General features: G+C 39.5%; 1 protein-coding gene across 1 annotated transcript in view; it reads left to right on the forward strand.

Moving 5' to 3' along the window:
- PPP2R3B (protein phosphatase 2 regulatory subunit B''beta) overlaps positions 1–27,091 on the forward strand; it is a 45,496-nt gene that overhangs the window by 1,164 nt on the left and 17,241 nt on the right. Inside the window, 5 exon segments of the mRNA XM_015851320.2 lie at positions 612–774; positions 777–820; positions 822–1,044; positions 1,046–1,060; positions 25,792–25,977. Of these exon segments, the coding sequence (XP_015706806.2) occupies positions 712–774; positions 777–820; positions 822–1,044; positions 1,046–1,060; positions 25,792–25,977 (531 nt within the window). The 5' untranslated portion in view covers positions 612–711.

The following is a 27,091-nucleotide window of genomic DNA, read 5'->3' on the forward strand; positions in this document are numbered from 1 at the left end:
AGGGAGGTGGTGCAGTCACCATCCCTGGAGGTGCTCCAGAGCCATGTGATGTGATACTGAGAGACGTGGTCAGTGGAATGTGGGGTGGGCTGCTGGATGAGAAGTCACACTTGAAGATCTTCTCAGTCGCTGTCATTCATGCAGTGTGCCTTAAGCTAATTGCTGGGTGTCATGGTTTATGATCTTTTTTAAATTGGGTTATTGATATTCCATGTCATAACATCATGTAGTTCACTGAGAGTTAAAGAATTAATGTTCCAGTTCCGTGGACTGTCAATATCTCCAGGTGACTGGTTCCCAAAGGAGAATATATATATTCCAGAAGATTTTCACTGTTCCATTTCTGTTTTCCGTCTTCCCCCCTCCCTGCCCTTTTCTTTTTTGGGCCAGTGGATCTGTTGGCCTGCTGTCCCATCACAGGTACAGATAGATGTAGAGATAACACCATGACACTGGGCTTGACTAATGACTTATGCTTACAAAACAATTCTTTGCCATTACAGTCACATGCTGTTGTCTCTCCCCACACCTGCTGTATCCTGTGGAAAGAGAAATATTAGTGTTTTTTTAAAGCTACAACATTAAATAAGAGTTTTTGTTTTTCTTCACAGGAACTTTCGATTCTGTGAGACACTGAAAGTGAAGTGGAATAAGCAGATAATTATCAAACCGTGATTTTGAATTTCTTGCAAGGAGGGAAACTTGTAGAAAATGCCACCTGGGAAAGTTTTACAACCTGTACTGAAAATGAAGGTGGATGAACTCTTTCTATGGCTGGGCTGAGTCAGTCTACAACTCAGCTGATGCTGAAGGACTGCTTGAAAGATCAAGAATGAGAAGAAAACTGAAATTGGCAACGGAGATGCAGGAAGCAGTGAAAATGAGAGGTTCACAACTAAGAATTCCAATTCAAAGCAAAGCACTTTAGGAGATATCAGGCTGCCTTTGATGCATTTCACTCCTCCTCAGCTTTCTACTGCTCTTCCCTTAGCAACTTCAACCAGCCTAAGGAACGTGTCTAATGTTAAAGGAACACGTAGATCTTTCAGGAGCTAGAGCAGTAAGTTTTGTTTCTTACTTATGACACCTATTTGTTGAAATGGAAGTGAATTTGTTCTTGTGAGTTGGGTGAGTTATGCAAGTAATAAGTTTCCCCAACAGGAGGTGTTGGGAGTGGAGCAAGCAGCAGGGCAGAACGTTGCAATATCAATGCTAGCACTAACGGTTAAGTGACTTAAGGAGTTGTGGATGCCCCATCCTTGGGAGGTGTTCAAGACCAGGTTGGACGGGGCCCTGGGCAACCTGATCTAGTAAATGTGTATGTTTGGTGGCCCTGCCAGGCAGGGGGGTTGGAATTACATGATCCTTGAGGTCCCTTCCAGCTCGGGTCATTCTGTGATTCTGTGACTTAACATTTCAAAAGACTGTCTCAGCTCCTTGCACATCTTTTGCTTTTATAAGCTGTGTGCATTTGACACAAAATGAAAAATGGATTGGTTTTATTTCCAATAATTTTTGAGGAGTAGAAAGCATCTTAAGAATGCCATATCATGTACTGCTGATTAATTTGGTATACCTGACCTGGTTTTGAGCTACAATTTCAAATATCACGTAATATTAATCTGTCTTGCAGCCAACTTGGGTGTTCTGTGTTTGTTTTGGTGGATAAAGCATATGTAAGGAAAGATGAGAACAAGCAATTACTCCCTTCTGAAGGATTACTCTGTATGATAGGGTTAAGGCTAGTATCGATATTCTTGTGTTTCTTAACAGGCATGGCATGAGCAAACGAGAAGTGGTGGAAAAGCTAGAAATCTCCCTGTAAAACAAAAGGAGGGAAAAAAAAGTTCTTTCAGTAATGTCCTTGTCTGTTGAACAGTGTTTAGCATATGGGAGTGAGGCAGTGGTGTTGATGGTGGGTTTTCTTTTTCAGAGTTGGAGAGTGAAAGAAATAAACTTAAAAGCCAAAGCTTAGACAGAAAGACATAGGTCAGAGGGCCATGACTAACCCGAGGTATCATGCATGAAATATGTCTAATATTTAAATATTTAGCATTTTGTCAGACATGGTCACTTACCAAGGCTATTTAGTTTACAAAACATCTCTTGTTTATCATATTTTTTTGCAAGAAGTAGCCTGAGACAGACATCAGTGCTTCAACTACTACACTCAGACTAATAAGCCCTCCCAGTATAGATGTAATTGTGAATAAATGTGAATCCCTGTGTTTGTTTGCAGTGTTATTTTTATAAAATACTCCCTTGACTGCAGCTATTCCTTGGTCTGATGATACCAGGCGCTGTTGTTAGTACAAGACTCCGATTTGTCTTTACTGAATCTGCATATTAACAGAGTAATTGTCTTGGTACTGCATGGTACGCTCAATGCTTCCTTTCTAGGAAGGTCTTGATTTATAATAGACAATGTCTTCTATGCCTGAAAGACATCCCTGCCACCAAACCTGATATTTTTCAACGCAGTCTAATTTCTAGCCCTTTTAGTAAATTGTAAAACAAAGCTGGATAGAAAATGATCTGATGACTGATGAAATTAAACGCTGCATATACAGCCTGCCTTATATCTAAGGAGCTGTTAACAGAGGCATCCTGTTTCTGCTCTTGTATTATGAGTCTGCATACTGGTAATTCATAAGTGTTCATTGCTCTTGACTACTCTCCTTACTTTGGTGCATAACATAATCCATTGGCCAAACCTTATGTTTTAGGGAAGCCATCTCAGCTAAGAGTAGAATGGTTGGAGCTGAGAATGACTAAGTATCAGTTAATTCTAGTCTGTTCTTGGTGTTTATTGTGTGTGCATGATGGCTTATTGACATAATTTCTATTTGTTCACACCACCATATTCCCTATTTTAGTAAAAATGAAGAGAGCTGGCCTCTTCAGTCTCTTCTTGTATCAGACAGAAGTGACCATAGGGGGTTAGAAGCCACTGTTGTACTCAGTGACTTCTTTGCCTGCTGTAATTTCTCCTTGTACATGTTGGTTAATTGCTTTAAGTAGATATCATAAAGAAGAACTAGAAGGGATTCATAAGGATGCAATGTGGCTTACTTAATTGGAATCATTTGCATAGTCCTGAGAAGGAACCTAAATGGGGTAGGTTGTTTCTTTCCCAGGAGTTGGACATAGGGAAGTTTCCAAGCATTAAGGAAGTTATTTGAGGCTTTATTATTCAGCTTAATTGAATTTTCTTACAAAGTGTTCCTAATCTTAAAGGCTTGTAAATTGTATTTGCAGAAAGCACTGGCTCTAAAGATAGTGCCAAAAGTTGCATAACTACATATTCTGCCATGACTGGATTTTCTCATAGAAAGCAAAATGTACCCCTCTTTACTCTGTGTGCCTGAGGGTGTTATTAGAGAACGGTTTTTACATCCCAACATGAAGAGCTGGAGAGTTATTACCTTTAGGACCATATACATCAACTGAAGCGTCTTCTTATTGAAGCTTTTCTTACTGTATGTGGGAATTCTGGTAATGCAGCACACAGGTAGTAAGTTCATTTTTTATACCTTTTCAGTGTCATTGATCGGAATCACTACATTCTTTCTATCTCTTGAAAGTTAGGTAATAAGTAATAGCCTCATAGTCTCGTGCGGGTTGGAAAGGACCTTAGAGATCATCGAGTCCAACCCCCGGGATTCGAGCCTCTGTGTAGCAGAGCGGCACTTCTACCACTTGCGCCACAGGGGGGATTCGAACCTGGGCCCTGGTGTTGCAACACGGCATAACTACCACTGTGCCACCAGGCAAACTCTTCTGAAGGACATAAGACAAAGAAGCTGATAACAGAAGAACTGATATCCTCAGGCCATAACTAGGTAATAATTATGAATACTTAGGAAGTGCTGTTTTTGTACTACTTGTTTCTGTACTTAAAAACAGGTAGTGCAGAATGGGGAGCATTCTTGGAACACCAGTCTTGAAACTAATTAGCTTTAACACCTGAGTTTCTTGAGTGATGAGAGAACCTACATTGTCTGTATGGTTAAGGTGGACAAAAAATTGAGGCACTTGAAACAAGGATTAACTTATTCTACTTGGAATGCTTGAAGCCAAGTTCTGGAAGAACACTGGTTCAGAATAGCCTGCGGGCTTAATCTTCAGACATGTAAAACCAGACAGAACTCAGCAGTGAAAATTCATCCTACTGTGTTTTGGTGCAAGTGAAAACAAAACGTGGTTTGTTTAGGGGTTGGATTTTTGTTTGTTTTTTTTTTTCCCCTCTTTGTTTGCCTGGTGTCACTCACAGTGAGTTCAGTTTCTGGCCGCATCTATTGTGTGAGCAATTGCAAAGTTCTGGTAATGTGAAGGGCTTGACAGTGTTCAGTGTACTGAAATTGTGATTGGTATATCCTTAATGTATTAAGATAACAAGAAATCAGAAGCAGAGGGGGACCTCAACAATTATCTTGAATGCTTTATCAGCATAATGTAGTATGGAGGAAATTCTAGAGCTTTAACTTCTAAGCTTGAGGAATTGTTGCTGTAGTTTTCTTTCAACCTCTGTCTCTACTGTACATGGGTTTCACAGTGTCCCTGGCACACTAGATTATCTTAAACATGGAGGATGCACAATTGTATGCTGTTCATCACACTGTCAAAAATGCCAGGCCTCAAGGCCTAGAAGATGCCGCAGGCAAGATATTTAATCCAAACCAGCTGGTGTGCAAGGCATCTGGGGAAACAATTCACAGAATTTCCTATGGGCATTTTGAAGGGGGGGGGGAGGGGTGTGGAGAGATGTCATATGATCTGAAGAAGTTCAAAGTTATTTTCCATTTCTCTGCAGGGGCGACCTTTGACATAAAGGTACTTTTTAAGCAGGTTTTTGTATAGCCTTTTCTTGGTGGAGCACACTGTTCTGCTTGTTATCCCTGTGACAGTTATTAAAGCTCATTATCCTATGTTTGTGACTTTTTTTTTTACTACGTTGTTATATTGTAGTGTATAGCTTTTTCATCACTAACATTCCTATCAAATTTCTGTTTTCCAATTAGTCTGATTCAAATGTAGTGGTGTTGCTAGAATCCATTTTAGCTTAAAGGGAAACAAAAACTGTTGATTCTGGGATGATAACAGTGTGCAATAACAATTGTCAGAACTAATGTTCACAGTAGTAGTCTTTCTATAATGCCTATAAAGGAAGGATGGCCAGAAGTTCATACTGAAGTTTGGCAAAGTGCAGCCATAGGTATTCCTAGGAAATTGTTACTAATTTCAACTGTGGTTAAAAAAAAAAAATAGTCAATGTAAGCAGTACCAGTAATCACAGAATCACAGAATGACTCGGGTTGGAAGGGACCTCAAGGATCATGTAGTTCCAACCCCCCTGCCTGGCAGGGCCACCAAACATACACATTTACTAGATCAGGTTACCCAGGGCCCCGTCCAACCTGGTCTTGAACACCTCCAAGTAATACGTTGTATATATTGTGGTAGTGGTGTTCTTAATCTTTACTGTACTGAATAGCTTGGAACAGAAGAATCGTTATCCTGTTTGGAGAACTACTGATTCATTCTATGTGTAAATGACAAACAATGTTATTTATTCACTGTTGTAGCTTTTTTTGGTACTGTCCTTTTAGATTTTTGAGAACCCTGCCACATGCCACATGCCATCTACTTGTTGTCAGCAAGAAATGAGTTTGAGGCCAGAAGAATGTATGAACTTACTTCAGTACAAAACAATTAATGCAGTTCATCCTGTGAACTAGATGGGCCTAGACCATGACTGCTCACAGCTGAAGCATTGTACATGTAGCTGTCTTGAAAAATTGAAATTTAGGCCACCTAAATAGTTTCTTTAACTGGAGAAAATACCTGTTAAGCACTCTGTGTTCTCTGCAGTCTACAAACAAGTGCTAAATTTAATGTTTTAGTTGTGACATTATGCATAAGTAATTCCATTGTGTTGAGTTGATTTGTGTTCTTGTCTTCCAGTTAACAGTAAGCCAATGATAGTTGGTAGTTAACAGCATTGGCAGTTAAGGTTTATGTTCTATCAGCAATGGATACAACTTAAATTTATGCCACATAAAGCTAACTGGCAATCAAATGATGTTCTCAGGTGTGTGGTGGTACTTCATGTTAGGTGTATCTCATTCCCAGGTCAGAAAATCTACAGCTGCCCTTGTGCTGTTTCCTGTTTCTTGACTACAGGTACTTGCAGTGATAATGGGTTCTTGAGGCTGTTGGGTTGTGTCCTTACTGCTTGGTTTCATTTCACATGAATCTAGCCTTACATACTTGACCTGTGTAGATCTTAACTAAAAACTAAGTCTGATTTCAGGCAACAAATAAGATCAATTGGAAGTGTGCAGGGAGCCTACAACAACATGTACAGGTATAAGAAATGATTACGCAGGGAGAACGTATGTGTGGATGATAAGGGAAAAACAGCAAAACTATTTGTAACATGTAAATATGCCCACCGTGCAGGGACTTCATCTGGACATTGTTGACATCACCTTGACAAAACACGGTTTAAAGAGCTTATGGAACTGTCTGACTTGATCTATTTGTAGAATTCAGCAGAATAGGTAATAATAGGTAATAGTCTCATGCGGGTTGGAAGGGACCTTAGAGATCATTGAGTCCAACCCCCGTGATTCGAGCCTCTGTGCTGCAGAGCGGCACTTCTACCACTTGCACCACAGGGGGGATTCAAACACCCAGAATCAGGAGAAACGTTTCTAAACTATTCCCATAAGAGTTAGATGAGTATTGATAATCAGTCTAATGTTATTGTTCATAAATGTACTTATTTTACAGCAAATACCTTTTTAAAAGTCTTCAGTTGTAACTTTGGAAACAAGAAGTTAAGAGTAGGTCTTTGTAGGAGTTCTATCAGAAACTCCACTATTAAGTTATAATTTACTGTCTTACTGACTTTCTTGTAGAACAAGTGGGTCTGTATCTTAAGTTTCTTGATTTGTTATTTTTGCTTAAGGCCTTTGGGGAGGGAAATCCAAAGCAAAAACATTTGCAGGAATCTTTCCTGCAGCTGTCACTTACTCGAAATTGCTGTCTTGTGATTTCAAGGACTAAATTACACGAGGCATTAGCTTATGTTGCTTGCATTGAAACAGTGATTGTGCTTTCATAGACAAATCGTTTTAGTTTTGGAAAAGATGAATTTAAAATTCAGTCGATGTGAAGTACTGAAAGTTAGCACTATATTTAGTAAGTTGCCTGACAGTTGAGGATCATAAATCCACTGTTTTATTATATCAGGTTACTCTGTCAACTTCTGAATTAAGGTAACAATTGGTAAATGTTACCAATGTCAAAATGAAGAGATTTTCACACAGAATCACAGATCACAGAATCACAGAATGACCCGGGTTGGAAGGGACCTCAAGGATCATGTAGTTCCAACCCCCCTGCCTGGCAGGGCCACCAAACATACACATTTACTAGATCAGGTTGCCCAGGGCCCCGTCCAACCTGGTCTTGAACACCTCCAAGGACGGGGCATCCACAGCCTCCCTGGGCAGCCTGTTCCAGGGCCTAACCACTCTCCTAGTATAGAAGTGGTACATGTAGCTTTGAAAAGCTGTGTAATACATAAATAAGACTCCATTATAAAAGTTTGTCTATTGACGGGTGTCTCACTCCAATTTGTAGAAATCCAAGTGGTGTTGTTAATCAGCTTGACCCTTCATTTCAGTATATTCTTCAGTTCTGAGGCATACATTAGTAAAGTTACACATGCATGAACTGTAGCTTCCTCTGTGGATAAGCCCTGTCAGGGCTGTTAATTTGAAAAACAGCATCCTATTAGAGCTGGTGTAACTTAAATTTGTATGAGCTGTAGGAGAGTTTTTTATTGTACCCATCTGCTTGATAGTTACCTTAGCAGCATCAATTTGGATGCTCTTCTTTTCATGATCTGATGAGTAGGATCATCTGAAGCAACTTCAGGTAAGGGTCTGAAGAACATCAGTTCCATCACTGTGAGAATAAGTTTTGACTTTGTGTCCTTATTTCATAATAGAGCCATAGGTTTTAGGCAGTGGGAATAAAAATTGACACTTACGAACTGAGTATTGAAGAAATCAGTCTCAGTAGGTTCTCCCCAAACCTGAGTGGGTCAGCTTGTCAACAGACAGTCTTGGTTGCTTATGCAGTTACATGGATGAAAAACAGGATTTTCTTTATATGGGAAATACTTATGTCTCAAAAAAATGTGCTTCCACTTAGAATCAGCAAGGCCAAAGTTCCTGTGCTGTGTTCTGTTTGTTTTTGTGACATTTCTAGAGAATCTATCCGTCTAAAATTCACAATCAGTAAATCTGGCTTCCCTCTCCTGATAGGAGGATATTTTGGTTATTGCTCCTAGAATCAGAGAATGGTTTGGGTTGGAAGGGACCTTTAAGATCACCTACTTCCAACCCCCTGCTACAGGCAGGGATACCTCCCACTAGACCAGGTTGCTCACAGCCCCATCCAGCCTGGCCTTGAGTGCTTCCTGGAAGGGGGCATTAAGTTCCTCTCCTCATAATAGAGTATATTATGAGTATATATACAACACAACCCAGTATGTGGTCAACTGAGACATTCCCTCATTCCTACAAAGAGGTTTTCCTTTACAGAAGTGATTTCAGAGTCTTGGGAGGGGGTTCTAGAATTCTGTCTAAGCAGAGGTATTCTGTCCATCATAAAATCTAATCTGACTGAAATTTACATCATTTTTTTAATCTTTACCCTCATTTTTCTCTGTGTTAAGAACTGCTAATACAACAGTGGTCCACAGGCCTATTACTGTTCTGAAGGGCTTAAGATCTGCAGTAAATAATGCATCTACCCAGCCGGAATTACTTTTACTGAAGTGCAATGCCATTTGCATCTACTGTCGTGCAGTAGCTTTTGCCAAAAATCATTTGATTTGTTGGTTGTTCAGTCTGACTGTGGAACTTGGCAGTAAGGAGCAGGGAACCGAATAATTAACAGTTAGATATCTGGTATTTACCCAAATAACAGAGCTTATTTAGTTCTAGTGCCTCTCAGTGCATCAAAGGTCAGGTGCAGACTTACCTGGTCTAGAAATGGCTCTTAATAATATCAAATAATGTCGAATCTAGTAATAATCCTTTGAGAAGACAGAGGCAAGAAGAAAAGTAACAGGGGTTTTAGTGGTTATTTGAGGGTTTGGGGTTGTGATAGTGGGTTGTTGGGTGGTGATTATATTTGGGGTGGAGCGGTGTTGTGGTGGTGGTTGTTGTTGGGGAGTTTGTTTGTTTTTGTCAATCAGAGAATTGTTGCTTTTATCTGTTTGTGTCTCTTCTGTTTTTTTACATAGTTTCTTCTTTGCCTTTCCTGCCATACAGTTGGTATATTTTGCTCAGCATCTTTAGCTGCTGGGCTCCTTTTATGATATATCTTCTTGAGCTATTTACTTGTACTAACAGTGCATTTTTTTCCCTTGTAGATATCTGAAAAAATATCCTCTGTATTAAGTTTGTCATGTTATTTCATCTGTTTCCTGTATTCAGGAAGATGTTACCTTGCTTTAGTTATCTTTACAGCTCTTTTCTGCCCCTCTCTAGTCAGTTACTTTTGTACAAGGCTTTACTAGATGCACATGTTGACTGTTGTAGAGATCTGACAGTTCTTTCCACAATTAACCCAGAACACACTTGAATTTATGCTGCACACTGTTGCCATTGAGCTCGTTCATGCAGCCTTATGTAAACTGTATCCAAAGGCCAAACAGACCTTCTGTCACCTTGGTTCACATTGAAATTGGACTGAGATCTGGATCTTAGGTTTTGTACAGCTGAGTGCAACACTGCCTGTTGAGTTTCTTCTTAGGATCTTTCTTTAATGTTTGGCTGTGGGTATTTTTTATAGCATTTGAAATCCTATAATCTCACAAGACTTTAGATCTATCAGTATACGCTTTTGACTAGGAATTGCATTTTGTAGCTAAACATATAAGTTGCTTTAGATTTCTGTTTCTTCCACATTACCCAAAACATCAGTGAACCGTGTCCAACTTGAATATTTCTGTGTTGCAGCCACATAAATACTGTGCTGCTGTTGTTGCACATGCTCAGGCCACTGGTAAGGTGGTAAACTCCTTAACCACAGTCCCTCGAGTCACTTCCATTCATAGTGTTTATCTTTAGCTTTGGAAGGAAGCTCTGAGCATGTATCTTCCCTTCTGTTTATCTAGCTTATAATAAGCTGCCAGGATGCTTGAACGGCTTCATGGCTGGCATCCAGCCCTTCACCCAGGAAAATATTTTGCCTTAGCTTTTGCTGGAGAGAATTCAGATTCAAGGAAATGTAACACTACACCTGGATGTTCCTTGTCCAATCTGGATGGAAGCTGACTTTCCCTTTCTCTTGTGACTAATTCACGACTGAAAAGGTTAAAGCTGATTTTAAGGGTCTCATAAACACACTGCTGGTACCTCTCTAAATGTGGCAGTACAAACCTTTTTATATTTAGATAGTGAAGAGGGGGTGATTAATAGCTGCCGCTGTACTTACTCCTCACAGCGTATTGCAACTAAGTGTTCACTAAATACTCGGAGCCCCATTTTAAAGAGGGAGGAAAATCCACAACTCTTCAAAATATGCTTGAAAGCACCAGTGTCTTACTGAGGGTCCTTCAGGGAGCTTAGTCCCTTAGCTCAATTGTGTGGCAGTCAGTCATCTTAATGACAAACAGCCACCTCAAGGAAGAGCCCAATTGTAGTAGTGAACTGGAGCACGTCACCTTACCTTGTGAAAAGGGGTGACATTCTCAGTTTAGATAAGCAGATACCTTTCCTTATGTATCTTTGTTCTCTAAAGGAAGGCCTTTTTCTCCCTAAACTGAAATGTAATCTGCTTCGCCTGTGTGCAACACAACCTTCCTGACCTTCCCCAAACATCTTAGTCTGGAATTGGCATCTGCTGCCAGAGTAGGATTCTTCTCCTACTCTAACACCTCAGTCCCCCTTCTCAGGTTCCAGCCATGCTGCTGTTGTGTGCCACCCTCACTGGTCTCTCTGCTGGCTTCCTTGTGAGTCAGGGTTATAGGTTAGTTGATCTGATCTTCCTAAAAGGCAGTGAGTGACAGCCAGATTTGCTCTGTGCAGTTTGACAGTCTGGTCATGCCAAACACAACATGTCTGACTCCTGCCTAGTCAATTCCTTTCTTGTTCTCCTACTTCCGAGAGAAATAAATATCTTCATAACAAGTTGCAATAAAGAAACAGGTGGGAAACATTTGCCACTAAATTAAACTCAAGAAAACAGACTTCTTGTCAACATTTACTTCCTAGTAGTATCTGATAAAGTAAAAAGGAACCAATTTAGACAAGTCATAGAATTACAGTCATGTTTCACTGGTACCTTTTCAGTTTCTTTCTTCTGAATCTTGCTGTCTGTTGTGGAGTTTTACTAAACTGATCCATGACAGAGTAGCTATGAATAGAAGTAGGCTAAAGATCATAAACAAAATGCAGAGCTAAAATAATGTAGTCAAGTAAGGGAAAACTTGAGCTTTGTAGTGAAACAGTTGTTCTAGTGTTTCTTGGTATGTGTACATCTTTATCTAATCAAGAAAGTTATTTAAAGCATGAGGGATGAAAACATCATGACTGGCTCTATCTTGCCGTTCAGTAGATTCGCATTTGCATAACTGGTCAGAAGTATCAAACAGGTGATATTCGTAGAGAATTTAAAGGGCTAGGAGTATTTTCAACTTGATTTTATGACGTGAAAACTTCCAGTTATCATCTAATATACATCAGACTGTACAAGAGGAATGGTAGGATACAGCGTCACTTGAATTTCTGCAAAAACTAATCACATTTCTGCTTCTGGGAAGGAGATTGCTGTGGTCTGAAAGATTCCATTATTCCTCATAAAATGCATTTGAGATTCATTACACTGAAAAAAGAGTGTAATGGTACCTAACTCTAACATTAGTGCTTCTGAAATTTGGTAGATATGCAGTGTAACACATGGGTGTTGATGTTTATAAGAACTATTTGAGCAAGAAATGCGTCTCCTGCCAGTTTTGCTCAGATTTTGTTGCATCACTGATATTTCTAATATACTTTTTCTGTAAAACATTTGCTGCTATTATTTTCTACCATGCTATTTGGCTGATCAGAATCTTGTGATACAATAACTGACATCTAGATGAATGCAGAAAATGTGTTTCATGAAGCTAGTTGAGCCACTCCGTGCGAGTTTGCAGCTTTTTCTGTTGTCGCTTTCCTTTTTTTTTCAGTGTAATAGGATTCCTGTTAAAGGGCTGAAGAGCTTAGAAAGAGCTGAACTGCTGTTTAGTAAGCCTTCCATGAGGTACTTCATTGAAGCTAGACAGTGAGTGTTTTGTGACAGAAGGAAAAGCTGAGGGGGATGGGAGGAGGAGGAGGAAGCTCCGACATGACCACGGCTGGCCTCTTCGCATTCCTCCAGGGCTTGCTTTTTTAAAATTGGAAGCTGCTTTTATAGATGCTGCTCCAAACAGGTTCGGTTTTTTTCCATACTATCCCGTTTAGACTTTGGAATGCATGGACGAAAGGGCAGGCCCCCAAAGTGACTTTCCAATCTGTTTTCGTGATTCCAGCCAAGTTCCCTTTAATGTATGGAGCAGGCGAAGTTGAGCTGACTCTCTTATAATATCACGGAACTCAGGCGCAGCTGCTGCTTTAAGTGGCACTGCGTGGTAATACAACAGCTCTGCTATTTACTGGGACTCAAGTGCCTGGACTGGCACACAGAGACATTATATGAAATCCGAAAGCATGAGGATAAAGGAAATTTCTTTGCGGCAAGATCCTGATCTAAGGAAGGAGTTGGCACTGCTAGCTCGAGGATGTGATTTTGTTTTACCTTCTAGATTCAAGAAGAGACTGAAAGCTTTTCAGCAGGTCCAGGTTTGTCTTTCAGATCTTATGCAATTAAGTTATTGTAGTTAATTGTGCTTCTTCAGCCACACAAACTTCAGGAAATATATCAAAGTTCTTGCTCAACTCGCAGTATTTCAGTAAGTTTCAGTTCTGATGATCTCTGTGTTTTAGAAGACTATGCAGGTGGTTCTCTGCAAACAAACAAGACAGGAGGGCTTACTGAATCGTGTAGTGTAGATAAAGTGTGACTGCACAGAGAGGTGCATGCTGTGGGACATTAGTGTGCTTGATGCCATTAGACATCAACAGCATGTTTTCCATAATCTGCGTGCATTTTTTTTCCTGGGGTTTTAACTTACCTTTTACTGAAACTGGGCATACAAAATTGGCTCAAACTGTACTAACTCAAGCAGGATATGTTGAAAGGTGCTTTCTTACTTGCGTGACGACCCTGAAATCCCTTATATTGTTTATTTCATCTGAATTTTAAAGAGATATCTGTTGTGTGGCAACATGTGCCTTTCTGCTGTTTTGCAGCAGTGAGTTAAATCCACCATTTTAAAGTGAGCTCGTAATTGAAAATAGAAGCGTTTGAAATGCATACTTAGTAGGAAAACTACTTGCAGAGTGAATGTTTCAGAGAGGCAAGAGCTTACAACTGTTTTATAGGAAAGTTGGTATTTCCTCAGCCACCACCTAACTTGTGTTTTGGTGGTATACGAATTCATTCACTTTGTCCTTACCTCACCTTCACTTCTAATTCATGTACTGAAGATACATCCGTGACAGCATGTATGACATTTGTTCTATACTCCTTTTAAATAAGGGGAGTTTGGCATCCGAATAATAATTGCGTTGTCTTTGGATTTGTGGCTTTTCCAATCATTCTAAATATAGCCTGCTACTTAATTTTGTATTCAGTGCACTAGTGTCCCTTTCAGGTGACCTTCAAGAGGGGGCCACGGAGCCCTGTGATGGTGAAAAGGTGTTAGGCTGGTATCTGCTACGTTGTTATTTCGGTTTTCTTTCAGCTGAGTTTTATAAGCAATGTTTATTCCTTTGCTGAAAGCAGAGTTCAAGTGCTGAACCCCTCTGTTTCAGTATAAGTTTGTGATTGAAAGTAATTTGCTGCTTGAACTTTTCATGGTGAAACTACTGAAAGAAATGAAAATTATATCCTTAATTACCCCAAAGTAGCAGTTAATATTTAGGAACCTCAGAGTTAAAAAAGAACTTAGTCTACTCATGGCATCCTGCTGTAAGCAAACGCTGTTATTACCATGAGTGGTGCCCCTTAACTTGGTCTGTCTTTCATCGAGTGATAGTTGGATTGCTTGGGCTTGTATGAGGCTTTTTTGTGTTGAACTTGGAAAGATCTCAATATAGTAAGATAATGCATGTCTAAAAGCAACTAAATCTTTTAGGAAACAACGTGTCTAATGTGTAGCTTTTTATATGCTGCAACAATGAACAATCATTTCTCATTTTTAACCAGCTTTGCACTTTCTTGACAAATGGCAGTTGTAGAATAACGTACCTTTGGCCCCTTACTTGTATTACAGACAATATTGTGTGGGTAGAACAGGCTTAATAGCTGTATAAAATTAATCTTGCATCTTTCTTTGCTCAGTTTGATATATTTCATCTGAGGTTCCTTACTTTGATTCTATTAGGGAGAATGTTTGGAAGTACCTTTAAAAACAAAAGTGTTGCTAACTGTTGGTGTAGAAAGATTGTTTATTTGACACTAATATTAATTTCAAGTTGTGCCTCACGGGTCAAGTGCATTTCAAAGAGCAGATGTTTGTCTTCTACTACGTAATCTTTAAAGAAATTTCATGTTGAAATGAAAAACTGCTTAGATTTCTTGTAGAACAACTTGATTATATTTCTTTTTTCCTCAGCTGCTGAGTTTCATTGCCATCAGAGTTTAGTTTCCTATGCGACTGCAGTGTGGGCTTTCAGACAGAGCATTGTGCATCTGATGTAAAATCAAGCAGAATTGAAGGTCAACCTATTCTTCCATGCTCTTACTATTCTTCAGTAGTGTTCACATCAATGAAGTTCTGGTGAATTGTTAGACAAACGTCAGATTCTTGTTATGATGTTTAGTGCTGTAGGAGCTACCTCTTAAAGAGTTATGGTGGCGGATGGTGAGATGGAATGTGTGTCTCTACATTTGCTATGAGGTGTTCAGGAGTGACTGTGGGTCTCGCACATACTCCAGGAATCCTGAGACAGTAGGTTTTGTATAGAGCCATACAGGTTATTTGTAGATAATCCTCTGCCTTTTGGAAGAGGAGTGTAGCAGATTGAGTTGTATGTACATCTTTACATAGGCAACCGGTGGTGAGATGGGTAGCTTTGGAAAGGGATGCAACAGGCTGCTTCTCAAGGGTTGCACTTATTGATGAAAACTGATAAAACTGAGCAAAATAGGGCTTTCTGGGAAAATAATTTCCTCAAGAACGAGGTAAAAACAACACACAGCCATTGGAATGCTCTGTGTTTTGGGGAACTGAGTTTTTGAGTAGTTAATTTTTGAACAGAACTAAATTGAATGTGAATTCAGCTTCTCGCATTGGTTGTAAGAGTGACCATTTTCAGACAATTTTCTATCTCCAGAATATAGTGAACTGAAAATGCAGCACTTGACGCTGTGTCCATCTTGCTCATCAATTTCTCTGAAACTTTGGAGGGAAACTATCGCTATGTCAAATGGACTGGCAACTTAAAGATGTGAACTGAAAGGCTTATTACCTGCTGGTAGCAGAGCTGGGTGTTTTAGCCAAGAGCTGGTGACATCCCTACCTGTCAGAGCTGGAATGTAAGTGGGATCATTACCCAGCCTATTTGAGGAAAATACATCTGAAGCTGAAAACAAAATATTAGCAGAATAAAATGTATCTGTGTGCAGTGGCATGCTTACATACATGTACCGTAGTGCTAGTTAAACTAGGAAAACGAGTGGTTGTGTTTGTTTGTTTTTTACTTAGTCTCATACTACTGTGTTGTAAATCAGTTGAGTTTTAATGGGAAAACTGGACTTTGTAAAAACCAAATAAATTCATGCCGAATAGGACGATTTAAAAACTGAAAAACTGCCCTGAATCTTGAATGAATCCTTTAAATTTCAGTTGTAGGACTAAGCACTGGCTTGTTCTCTGATATTTTAACTGCATCATACCTTCATCTGCTGTTACTGCTTGGTGATCCCCATAGCTGGATGCGTCACACCTCAGCGTGGAAATGGCAGGCCTTTGGTTCTGTGGCCACCTGTTAATGATACCAAATGCTGCTTATGCGTGCTATTTATGTCAGCTGTATGTGAAATATTTCAACTTCTCCGCTGTGCCTACAAGATTAGCTTTCCTCCTGAGTGAAGTTAGATGTTTGCCCAGGGAGGTGGTGGAGTCTCCTTCTCTGGAGATATTCAAGACCCGCCTGGACACCTACCTGTGTGACGTGGTGTAGGGAGCCTGCTTTGGCAGGGGGGTTGGACTCGATGATCTCTAGAGGTCCCTTCCAACCCCTACAGTTCTGTGATTCTGTTAGTGCCTCTTGATTGCTTTTGCACTCCTCTGTTAGGAACATGTTCTTTGAACTCCTGTGGCACATTCACAATGACATCAAATGCAGAGCCTGTAGCTGTAAAGGTGTGGTCGTGCCTCAGTGCACTGATTCTTCCAGTGATTAAGATAATATTCCAACTTCTGAGGGGAAAATAAGTTTCGAGAAGCTTCACTGAGGCAGTTTTATATCTGTACTCATAGAAGTCACTTAGGTATTAGTTAGAGGTCTCCAGCAAGCCAGCTTTCCTAACAGGGTCTTCTTCTACCACAACCTTTTCTTTGGAAACCTGTTGGTAGCTTCTGGGGGGTGGATGGAGGAGCGGAATAAGAAGCGTTCAGGGGGGATGGGAAATGGAAGTCTGACTCTAGCTGATAGCTATGCGTGATGTTAGTTTGTTGGTATAATGCCAATTTATTACAGCAGATGCCAACATTTAAGACAGAATGAAAACATCCAAGCTGCCCACAGAGACTGGCTTGCTAAGATGAGATATTTCCCATAAATGGTGCATCACTGATGGATTGCCAGACCTTACGCTTCAGCTGTTTAGAGGAAACTATAAGCAAACCGATGCTTTTCTCCCACTTTTGCAATAGAGACACCTGGTATGAGCTGAGCTTCAAATGTACTGGCTGCAACTGTGGCAGCACCTTCTTTACCTCCTTTTGGCTGGCAGTAAACTTATGCATGTATGTATTGCTTCTGTGGAAAAGCCAATATGGTGCTTACAGCTTATATGACTTGGAGCGTGATGAAGTAGTGTAGATGTTTGTACCCTCTGCAGATGAATCCTGTCCCAACGATCCAGAGATTGAGGAGTTCTTGTGTACTTTTTCCTCTTGGAAAATAACAACCTTTATTATCACTAACATTAGTAACAGTGTGTCCTCTGTCAGTGGTACTACTTTGTTTCCTAGAAAACGTGAAACAGTTTGTTACGCTTCTGTCAAATATCTTTCAACTTGTACATGATCAGAGGGATATGTGATTGCTTTCGTAGTCATCTGAATTAGAATTGGCTGGGGCATTGCCAGACAGCAGCTCACAGGACACTTACTGCAATTGCTGATTGCAGCTCTGTAATGCAGCTGAGCTTATTTGATAATTTTCTTGAGTAGATTTTTTTCTAAGTTCAGTTGCATTGAGTGACTGCAATTTGTTTTGTCTTAAACATGGAAGGCTGCAGAGTTTACGAATTAAGTGGATGTCTGTCTTAGCCCTGTTTGTTACTTCTGATGTTGAACTGATGGCCTGTCCTGTCAAGGGCTGTTTTCCATAGACAAATGTTAGAATTGCCTGAGGTAACTGACTGTCAGTTTTTCCCCATTAAAATGATGTTTAGTCGGTCGTGACTCTTTTGCAGGTAGTGAGTCCCAGTGTGATCTGCTAGCTGTGTACAATCAACATGGTTATGTACTAGGAGGGTCTTACCGGCTAGTCTCCTGAAAACAGTTGAGGTGACAGAATGTGCCAGTTAAAAAATAGGAATACTGATTTAACCTGTGATCAAAGTACTTCCTGAGAAAGCTGCAACTATATGAAAAATTGGGTATCTTATTGACTTGGAGACTTCATTTGACGTAGTTCATAAAATGGAGGGTGCCTGACAACAATTCACAGCCGTTAACATTCTTGTACTACTTTTGTCTTAGCACAAAATGTAGTAGAAGTTGCCTTTCTTTACCTGGATTTATTTATTTTTATTTATTTTTTGAAACTTTTTTTCTCCCTTCTCCCTATTCTATAATCGGTGTCATTTTCATTTTCAGAATTGGCAGAAGAGGCAAAATGTATCTTTGGTCAGTTGCAGCAAACACTTAAAGGATCCTACTACACCCAAAGGCTTTGGTAAAAGTTCTGTCAGCAGATAGAGCAAATTACTCACAACTGTGTGAGATATGTTCTGTTCATATACTTGTGGCTCTTGTGGGAGAAGGTAACTACCTGTTCCTTCTGCTATTCCACCTGTGCCCCATCCCAAGGCATTTCTGAATAAATCATGGCACTCCTTCAAACTGAATGACTTTTTTATTGCTGAAGTTCTATGTAACTACGCAAAAAGTAGATAAAGGCAGCCATGCTTGGAGGTGTTTCTACAGCAATAATGTGTTTGCAGTGGCAGGACTGCATTACTTGGCTTCAGCTATACCAAATTGCTACCAAACCTAACAAATCAGGATTGTCCTTCAGTTTCCAAAATCATAGTTGCAGAATTCAGGTATGAGATCCATTAGTACAGTATATACAATATTGAAAGTGAGGAGACTGGTAAGCACATACCTTAATGGTTAGGTATCATGCAGAAAAGTGATGTTAATGTACCTCTGATGGAAGACTAATTAAAATCATGTCTTGGTCATTTGAAAACTTCCCCTGTGCTTGCATGTTTATTCCACGCTACTTCTGAGCATGTGGATGTAATACATCTTGTCTGAGGTGGCATACTTCCCACTGAATGTATTTTTATTGCACAAGATGTTATGTATGGAATGTATTTCATAGCTCTAGGTGGAAACTTTTCCTGGATTCCACTACCTACTACCTCCTCCTACATGAGACTTAACACACTATCCCAAACAAACTTGTGTAGATGGTCAAGGCACTGCATGCTCTGCTAAAATACTTAAAGTTTAACATTGATTTCTATTCAGTGGCTTTCTCATGGAGCTTGTGTTGACTCTTGAAGTGTGGCTTGATAAATCGGGAGAAAAGAATTACTGATAGTTCTGCAACTGTCAGAAGGAGCAATTTTGAGCTTTAGTAAGACTTTTAAGCCTATGCAGCAAATGGTGCATAGTTCTAGTTTATTAATAAGATGGATTTTCTAATACTAAATTGTAAAATCAATGTAGATTCGTATCTCTGCAACTTAGTAGACATGTTCTAGGACTGATATTTTTGTGTTGAAGTTGATACTTATTGTTGGCATGGACCATGTGAAAAGCTTGTTACTGCACTGGAAGTACAATAAGACTTGATGCTGAGTGTTTAAAAGTAAGTAAAATCATACAAATCAACTCTTCTGAGCTTTCTATTTGCAGTTTGACCTCCAGCTGCCAAAACAGTAAGGGTTTTGCCTGACTTCAGCAAATGGAAGAGGGATCAGACCAATTAGGTTCATCAACTGCTTGATCTCAAGCTTATGCTAGGTATCTGTACTATGAGCCCCTGAACACAGTGAGGCTGACAGAGTTATGTGAAAGGTTATCCTTTATTAGAGCTGGTTGTATGCACTTACAGCAAAGAAGAAATTGAATATATATTTTTAGGCTGTCGTACTGTGGTTCTGATTCCATACTTGCAATTGCATGTTGCAGTGTAAGTCTAGAGTCTTCCTTAGACTTAATATTTACGAGTGTAAATTCCAGAAGGTGTCAATTCCAGAAACTCCAGACTGCTTCAGTTCTGCCAGAATGGGACAGTGTGCTATATGGCTTGGTCGCTGGAGTAAAGCTGCTTTAAAATTAGGGGCTCTCATTTGCACTGAATGACAAAACCTAAAGACCGTACCCTTTTTAATAGAAATATTATTGAGGGTCAACAACCACGAACATGCATAAATCAGATGCGAATGATATTACAGATTGACTGCTAATGAGAGAGTGTAAAACCTGGCACACCATCAGGAGACCCCCAAAGTATTTGCCAGGGCAGAATTTCAAGGTGAACTAAGAACTGCAGCACAGACTGTGCTGGGTGGGTGACTGAACAGTTGTTCCCTTATTGATTCACAGGATCTATATGTATAAAATCAGAAGCAGTGTAGCTTAAAGTACTTTTTTTCTTCCTAACAGCATGTGGCTTTATGGGAAAGTGTATTCCTTTTTCTATTTCCTTTCATTCACTGTAGCACTAATTTCAAGTGACTACAGGCCAAACTGGATCAGGGGACTGATCTGAGTTAAGGCTAACAGCAAAAGCAAGCCAATTTAAAACTCTGTCAGGGCTAAAATTAATAGATGTTTATCTCTTACTGTGGAAAGAAGAGCATGTATGATAAAATTAGTTTTTATAGCGTGTCCAAAAACAGCTGCCAGATAACAACCGAAGGCTTGGAAGAAGCAACTGGGACTAAAGCATTTGTTTCAAGAGGACTTTTGCACGTATTGCCTGACACCCATTTTTGGCATAGGCTCATTCTCTGTGGATGTGTCTCTAAGCTCAGCCATTCATGCCCATTTTAGATTTCCAGTTATGTTAAAATAAGATTAAATGCCATCTTAGCACAGTTTCAAGAGTAACTTAGGCTTATTTCAAACAAAATCGCCATAGTGTTCCTCTCCTCTTCCTGAAGTTAGAATTGTGTTGCTTCTAAGTGGAGCCAACTGGGGAGCAACCAAATAGTGTAAGGTTGCTTTCCAGCAATATCTTGGTGCCTCGGGGCTTCGCTGCTCTGGGCTACCACTGGTACTGACACAAAGGTTGGTAAGCTCCCAAAAGTTGGGATGAAAGTACAGCATAGGAAGTTCCATACGAATGTGCGCAATAACTTCTTTACGGTGAGGGTGACGGAGCACTGGAACAGGCTGCCCAGGGAGGTGGTGGAGTCTCCTTCTCTGGAGATATTCAAGACCCGCCTGGACGCCTACCTGTGTGACGTGGTGTAGGGAGCCTGCTTTGGCAGGGGGGTTGGACTTGATGATCTCTTGAGGTCCCTTCCAACCCCTACAATTCTGTGATTCTGTGATTCTCTGGGCACAGGAGGTTCATTGGCTTGCCTTGTGCCATGCTGTGAGAACTTCATTAGTAAGCTTTCAGATTAAATTACTGGTTTCAAGCTGTATTTCAGAGCAGTAGCTGGATTTCACAGAAAAATTCTGCCTGAGGAAAAAATTAAAAAAAATAAAATAAAAAAATTGAAAGCTTTAAATTGTCAAAGGATTCTCTTGTTAAGCATATGAAGCTGAATGGGAAATGATACAGCCAGTGAGTTCTTGGAATCATAAATTTGTCAGTATGGTTTGGCTAGAACAGGGGAAAAACATCACTGCTTTAAACCAGATAATTGGAAATCCAAACGTCTACTACAAGGTCAAGCAAGCTGGTGTTACAGAAAATAAGTTTTCCTGGGCTTGTCCTTAGAGTAATTCTAGAAGTAAGTTGACTTACCTGTCCTGAAGGAGATCTGTGAAGGAACTTTATTGTGCCAAAATGTTTAGGAGTTTGGAACAGACTGTTGAAATTAATGTTTTCTTTGCGGATGAGTCTGAACTGTTTTTTTTTTACATTAGCGTGAACCTTAAACCTGGTGTTTCACTGTTATCTTGTAGCTTTGATAGACCACAGAACACCTGTATGCTGTAATAATTAACTGCGGCTTTTAAGCAGGTGACTCTTCATAAAGCTTGTGCTGCAGAAAATCTTCCTACCTCATTATGCACTCTGATATACCCAAGTAATACTTGCATACAACATGATACGCAGTAATAGAACATTCAGTCTACGGAAGAGAGTTGTTTATGGACAGCACAATTAGCTGCAGCATTCTGCTCTTTTTTGGTAACTTCCCCAGTTAAATACTTTAGTCTTGAGCCAAACTTCTACTTGTTTGGTAGGTAAAAGTATCCTTTATCACCTGTATTTACTTCCTTTTCCAGTAGCCCTTTAGGCAATGTTTCATTCAGCTTGCCCTGTCTTGGAAGTATGTACAGTCACTGAAGGCTCCATTGTAGTGCCGTCTCTTTCATTAAGGAGAGAGGAAAAATGATACCTCATTTTAAAGACCTTCTGTCTTCGTGTTTGCTTAGAACCAAGTTAACTACAGAGTGCTTCTCATCTGTTGGTAGATGCAAGAGGACAAACAAGGAGACTAAACTTCTCTCAGTTGGAGTGAAGGCTGTCCATGTTCCCTGCTCCAATTGTTAACGTATTACCCTATTGTAATTATAATGTTTTCTTTTTCTTGCACTTATAACAACTGATAAAGGATCTGGAGAGTTGCAAAGTAACATAAGAAGTTTGCCCACTGAACAGTGATGTTACTAGGTTAGAATTTTTCACTTCCTTTGTAAAAGTCAAAGCAAATAAGCGTTGGATACCTGAGCAGTTCTTAAGTCAGTGTAGGTTAGGAATGAAAATGGATAGTGTTTTAAAGAGAATTCAGGAGAACCTTTATGGACAAATCTTACATAAATTTTGCAACATATAAAAATTTTAGGGGGTACCCTCATTTTCAAGCATAAAACTTCAACTGCAGTGACAACTTTATAATGCAATTACAGATTCTGGACTCTGTGTACAATTATTGCAAAGGTGAGTGCGCCATTGAGTCTGAGACTTCAGCACACATCTGCTTGGATGAGTTATTTGCAAGCTTTTGCAGCCATAATTCTTAGCTCCCAGGGTATTAGTGCTCATGTACCATGGCAGGTTACAGTGAAACTCTTCTCTAACCAAGCTGGTCTCTTGGCAGTTTAGCTTACCAGTACTAGTATTGAAGCTTTTAACTCAAAGCTGTAGGAGAATGTAGGTCAGTTTTTAAGCATTAAGCTGACCACTGAAATTGAATGGTTTTATAAAAAGAATAACTGTTGCTGCAGACTTTCAGTTCAGAGATTCTCCATTAGGAGACTTCTGGCAGTTATTGCTAATGGAGAAATTCCCCAGCTAGTTGTAATCCATTTTCAAAGAGCTTAATCTCACACAACTAAGCATTTTGGCTGCCCTGAAATAACAGTTGTCTCCCTTCACATCTACAGAAGGATCGAGCTGAAATTCTAGAAAGCAGTGGCACTTTGAGCCCTTCACACTTTCCCTCATTAAGTGCACGCAGCAGAGCGGTCTCAGCTGTACTGGAAGCCTTTCAGTCCTCAGCGGAGCTCAGGCTGAGGGAAGAGAAGAATCCTTGGCCCTTCTTGGGAAAGCGAGGGGAGGGAGGAGGTGTAATGCTAGCTTTGCAATGCATTAGCTGGAGCTGCTCATTTTGGATGACCTGTTTCTTTCTTTGGTGCAGGCTCTTATCCCTGTGTTGACTGATGTTAACAACACGGTTCGGTTGTCCAATAGCAAGTAGCTAGTGGCATTTAGGAAGCGTTAGTGTGCTGAGAACATCCACATGGCAGATACCATGTGAGAGCTGTGCTCTGAGCTGGCTGCTGGAGGGCACAGGGAATATTCTGTGTCACTTTGCATTGTCCCCTAGATGGTGTTCTCATGAGATGCCTGTATGTGGACACCAAATTAATGTGCCAGAAAGGAGGATCTTACACTTTCTAAAGCAAATGAAACGTTTTTATGATTTCTTTTTATCTACTTTGAGAAACCAGCATGTAGTAATGGATAATATCCTTCAAAATACAAGCTTTTACTTTGCCAGAGCAGTGCATATATTCTCAGTTGGAAAAAAAAAAAAAGACAGTTTTACAGATTAATTACTGATTAAATATTGGATACTAACTACATGCGCTGAATTCAAAGTGAAACCTAATCATAACTCTTAAATCTTAGGAAAAGCAAATTTCTGCACATACATCTGTCTTCAGTTCTGAATCTGTTCCTGAGCTTCTTTCTCATAACCACTATCTGGCACATGCTTACAATGGACAAAGAGGTTTTTATTTATGTTTGTCTCTACTGTGTAACTCTGAATGTCCAAGTGAGCTGCGCGTACTAGAATAGTTCTTACTGCAAATTGCACACTGAGATTTCCACATTCATTTAAGAGCAGATTTTTAACCTGGTCTAATGGAAATTTATTATGTTGTAGTTTGAGATACCTGAAGTAAATGATTAATTTCTGTGGGGAAAAAAAATACAAAATTTCAAATGGACAGATAGTTCTGTTGATAACCTTCCTCCTTCTCCTGGGACATTTTCCTGTTTAGTTTTCCCTTTGCCCTTACTTTTCCCTTTAAAAGAAACTTATCTTTTGATCTCTGAATCTCTAAGCTTTCATAGCTATGGATTTTGAAATGCCTTTACTGTCTGTCCTAGGTTTTCTCAAAATACTCATTTACCTCATGTTACCTGAAACATGGAGGGCACATTAGCAGTCTGTAATGGACACCTGTCCTCTGCTCAGATGGGACTGTTTCACTCACCAGACACATTAACACTTGCTCCTTTGTGGCAACCTGAGCAGTTTCAGGGGGAAGCAGCTTGGGTAAATGGGGAGAAGGGGAAATAAAATAACTTGGCTCTCTGGAACAAAGAGAACACTTGGGAACTGTTAAGTAAAAGACTTGATTGCTCGAGAGCATGTTAGCCATGTGACTTTGTGGTACCACTCTGAGGAGGTCTTTAGTCTGCTTTTGCATAGGGCAGCTGCAACAGCCACACTAAAAGCACTGATGTGTAGAGCTGGGTTCCTAAACAAGGTATTAACCCAGAGACACATGTTGTTTATAGTGCTGTTGGCAACAGTGTTTTGAAGGTTAAAATTTTGCTGCCTTAATTCCTTCCCAAGACTCGGCAGTCTACAGTTGGAAAGGGTTTTTGATACCTCACTTTTGTTCTAAGTGGAAGCCATACCAAGTAAGGCTCTAAACTAATGATGAGGTATCAGAAATTGTAATTTGCTGGATTCTTACAAAACAATAGACATTGTCTGACTCTAGTTTTCACAGTTTGGAGGTAGAATTTACCAATATTGAGTTGTTATTGCGCTTGCTATCTTTGCTTCTCTGTGTTATTGGACTTTCTTTTTGTGACTATGTACAAAGTAAGCTCATCTTTATTAAATTAGCTTAAATAATTTTGCTTGTTATTGATGATTTATTTTTTTTAGTAGTGTGATATATTACAAATTCCTGAGAAAAACATTTCAAGGCTCATGTGGCATAATTGTATACAGTACACAAAAAAATGTAAAGCCTCCAGACTCATTTACTTTGCTTATTAAAATCAACTATTTTTAGGGCCTTAAAAAAAGAGCATCTGCTCTGGAGTTGTAATAGACAGGATGAGAATCTGTAACAAAGTTGACATGCTCGTTTCTGGAGTTTGAAGCTGTAAAACTAGAAGTATTTCAAAAGAAAATTCTTTCATGACTTGTCTGCTAAACAACTCAGTGTTTTTCTTCTGAAACTGATAACCTGAGTATTTCAGATGGTTTTTGAGAAGCTGTCTAGTGTATTAATCTTGAAACTTGATAGGTTGAAGATTAAAATTGTTTTACTAACTTTTTAACGTGCCAGAATTCTTTCTAAATGATAGTATTTGGAAACACTCCTGAATTTTTCCAGTGTGCTCTCATTTTTAAATAGCTTATTCAATCTGTCATCAAAAATCTCTTTGAAAATGTGTTGTAATGGATAATACCAGGAGAAACAAGCTCAAGATGCTATTATATACATGATTTCATTTTACCTGACTGTCAAATGTGTATTTATCTGTTTAGGTTCAGACAAAGAAGGAAGAAACTTTGCCGCCATCACTTAGTCAAACCATTCCAACTTTTTATTTTCCTCGAGGATGTCCTAAGGAAAAAGTAAATATAGATGCTGTGATTGCCAAAATTGAGAGAACTTTCTCACAGTTTCCAAATGAGAGGGCAACCTTAGATGACATGGGAAAAGTTGCAAAGGTGAGAATTTGTTAGCTAACTGCTTTCAATACTGTACATCCATGGAAAGAATACATTAATTCTGTGTGCTTTTCCTTGCATTATATGTTTTCATCTCCTATTAAGTACTGCCAGTAAAACAATGTGATCACTAATGTCGATAGCATAGTTGTGTGGAAATCTTTGTATTAACCATGTCTTTGAATGCCCTTACGATATGCTTAGAGAATGAAATGAGCCACAGAACCAAATGTGTTTGTAGATTGTTATGCCTTTTGTTTTCTGACCTACATGGTATTAGTTGTGTGATGAAAATGTTACTATCACTGGTATAAAATCTTCCAAAGTCTGTTTACTCATTCAACAGTGTCATGAGCATCCATTTTAAAGATGCTGAAATACAGAATGGTTTGGCAACTTGAGAGCTTAACTTTTCAGTCATAATTAAAGAGTTATTTTCTAGTTACTGTAGAATACCAAATACTGAATTAGAAAGTAGCTAAGATTGTTCGTATGTTATGTAATGTACAATAAACTAATTGATTTCACATTAAATTTTAGCTTTTGAAATATTGATCTTGGTCATGAGCCTTTGGTTCTCATTCCTGTTCTTGTCACTTTGTATTTCAAGTCCAGGGTTTAGAAAAACAGCAACAAACTTTTCTGTAGACCAGAATTAAGTGATGAGGAACCTCACAGTTTACCTCACCAGAACTGTTTAACTGCTAAGCTGAAATGTAGGGTTTCACAGCTCCTTTCCATGTAGATATGAGGCTTCAGCAAGAGAGCAGGAAGGGTCCAGTCAACTACAATTCAATGATGAAAGGCTCCTGAAGGATAGGGTAAAGCCTCTCAGACAGAGGAAATTTTGTGAAAATAACTTTTAAAATATCTATTTATTTTTAAATGCAAGTTAAAGTATTGTGTGAAAAGTAACTGTTCTTTTTTTCTCCAGTGACCTTACGCATCTTGCAATGTTGAGTTTTATTTGAGATCCAAATGAGGATTTTAGGTGTTAGCACGTCTGAAATGTGCTCTGAGTCATAGTGTCAAAAGACACTTAGCTGTTAGGACAGAGGAAGCTTGGAGCAGACACAGAAGCAACACTGGAGGTATATAGGGATGCTGAAGTTGT

The sequence above is a fragment of the Coturnix japonica genome, chromosome 1, assembly GCF_001577835.2.
Source record: "Coturnix japonica isolate 7356 chromosome 1, Coturnix japonica 2.1, whole genome shotgun sequence".
NCBI classification, from domain to species: domain Eukaryota; kingdom Metazoa; phylum Chordata; class Aves; order Galliformes; family Phasianidae; genus Coturnix; species Coturnix japonica.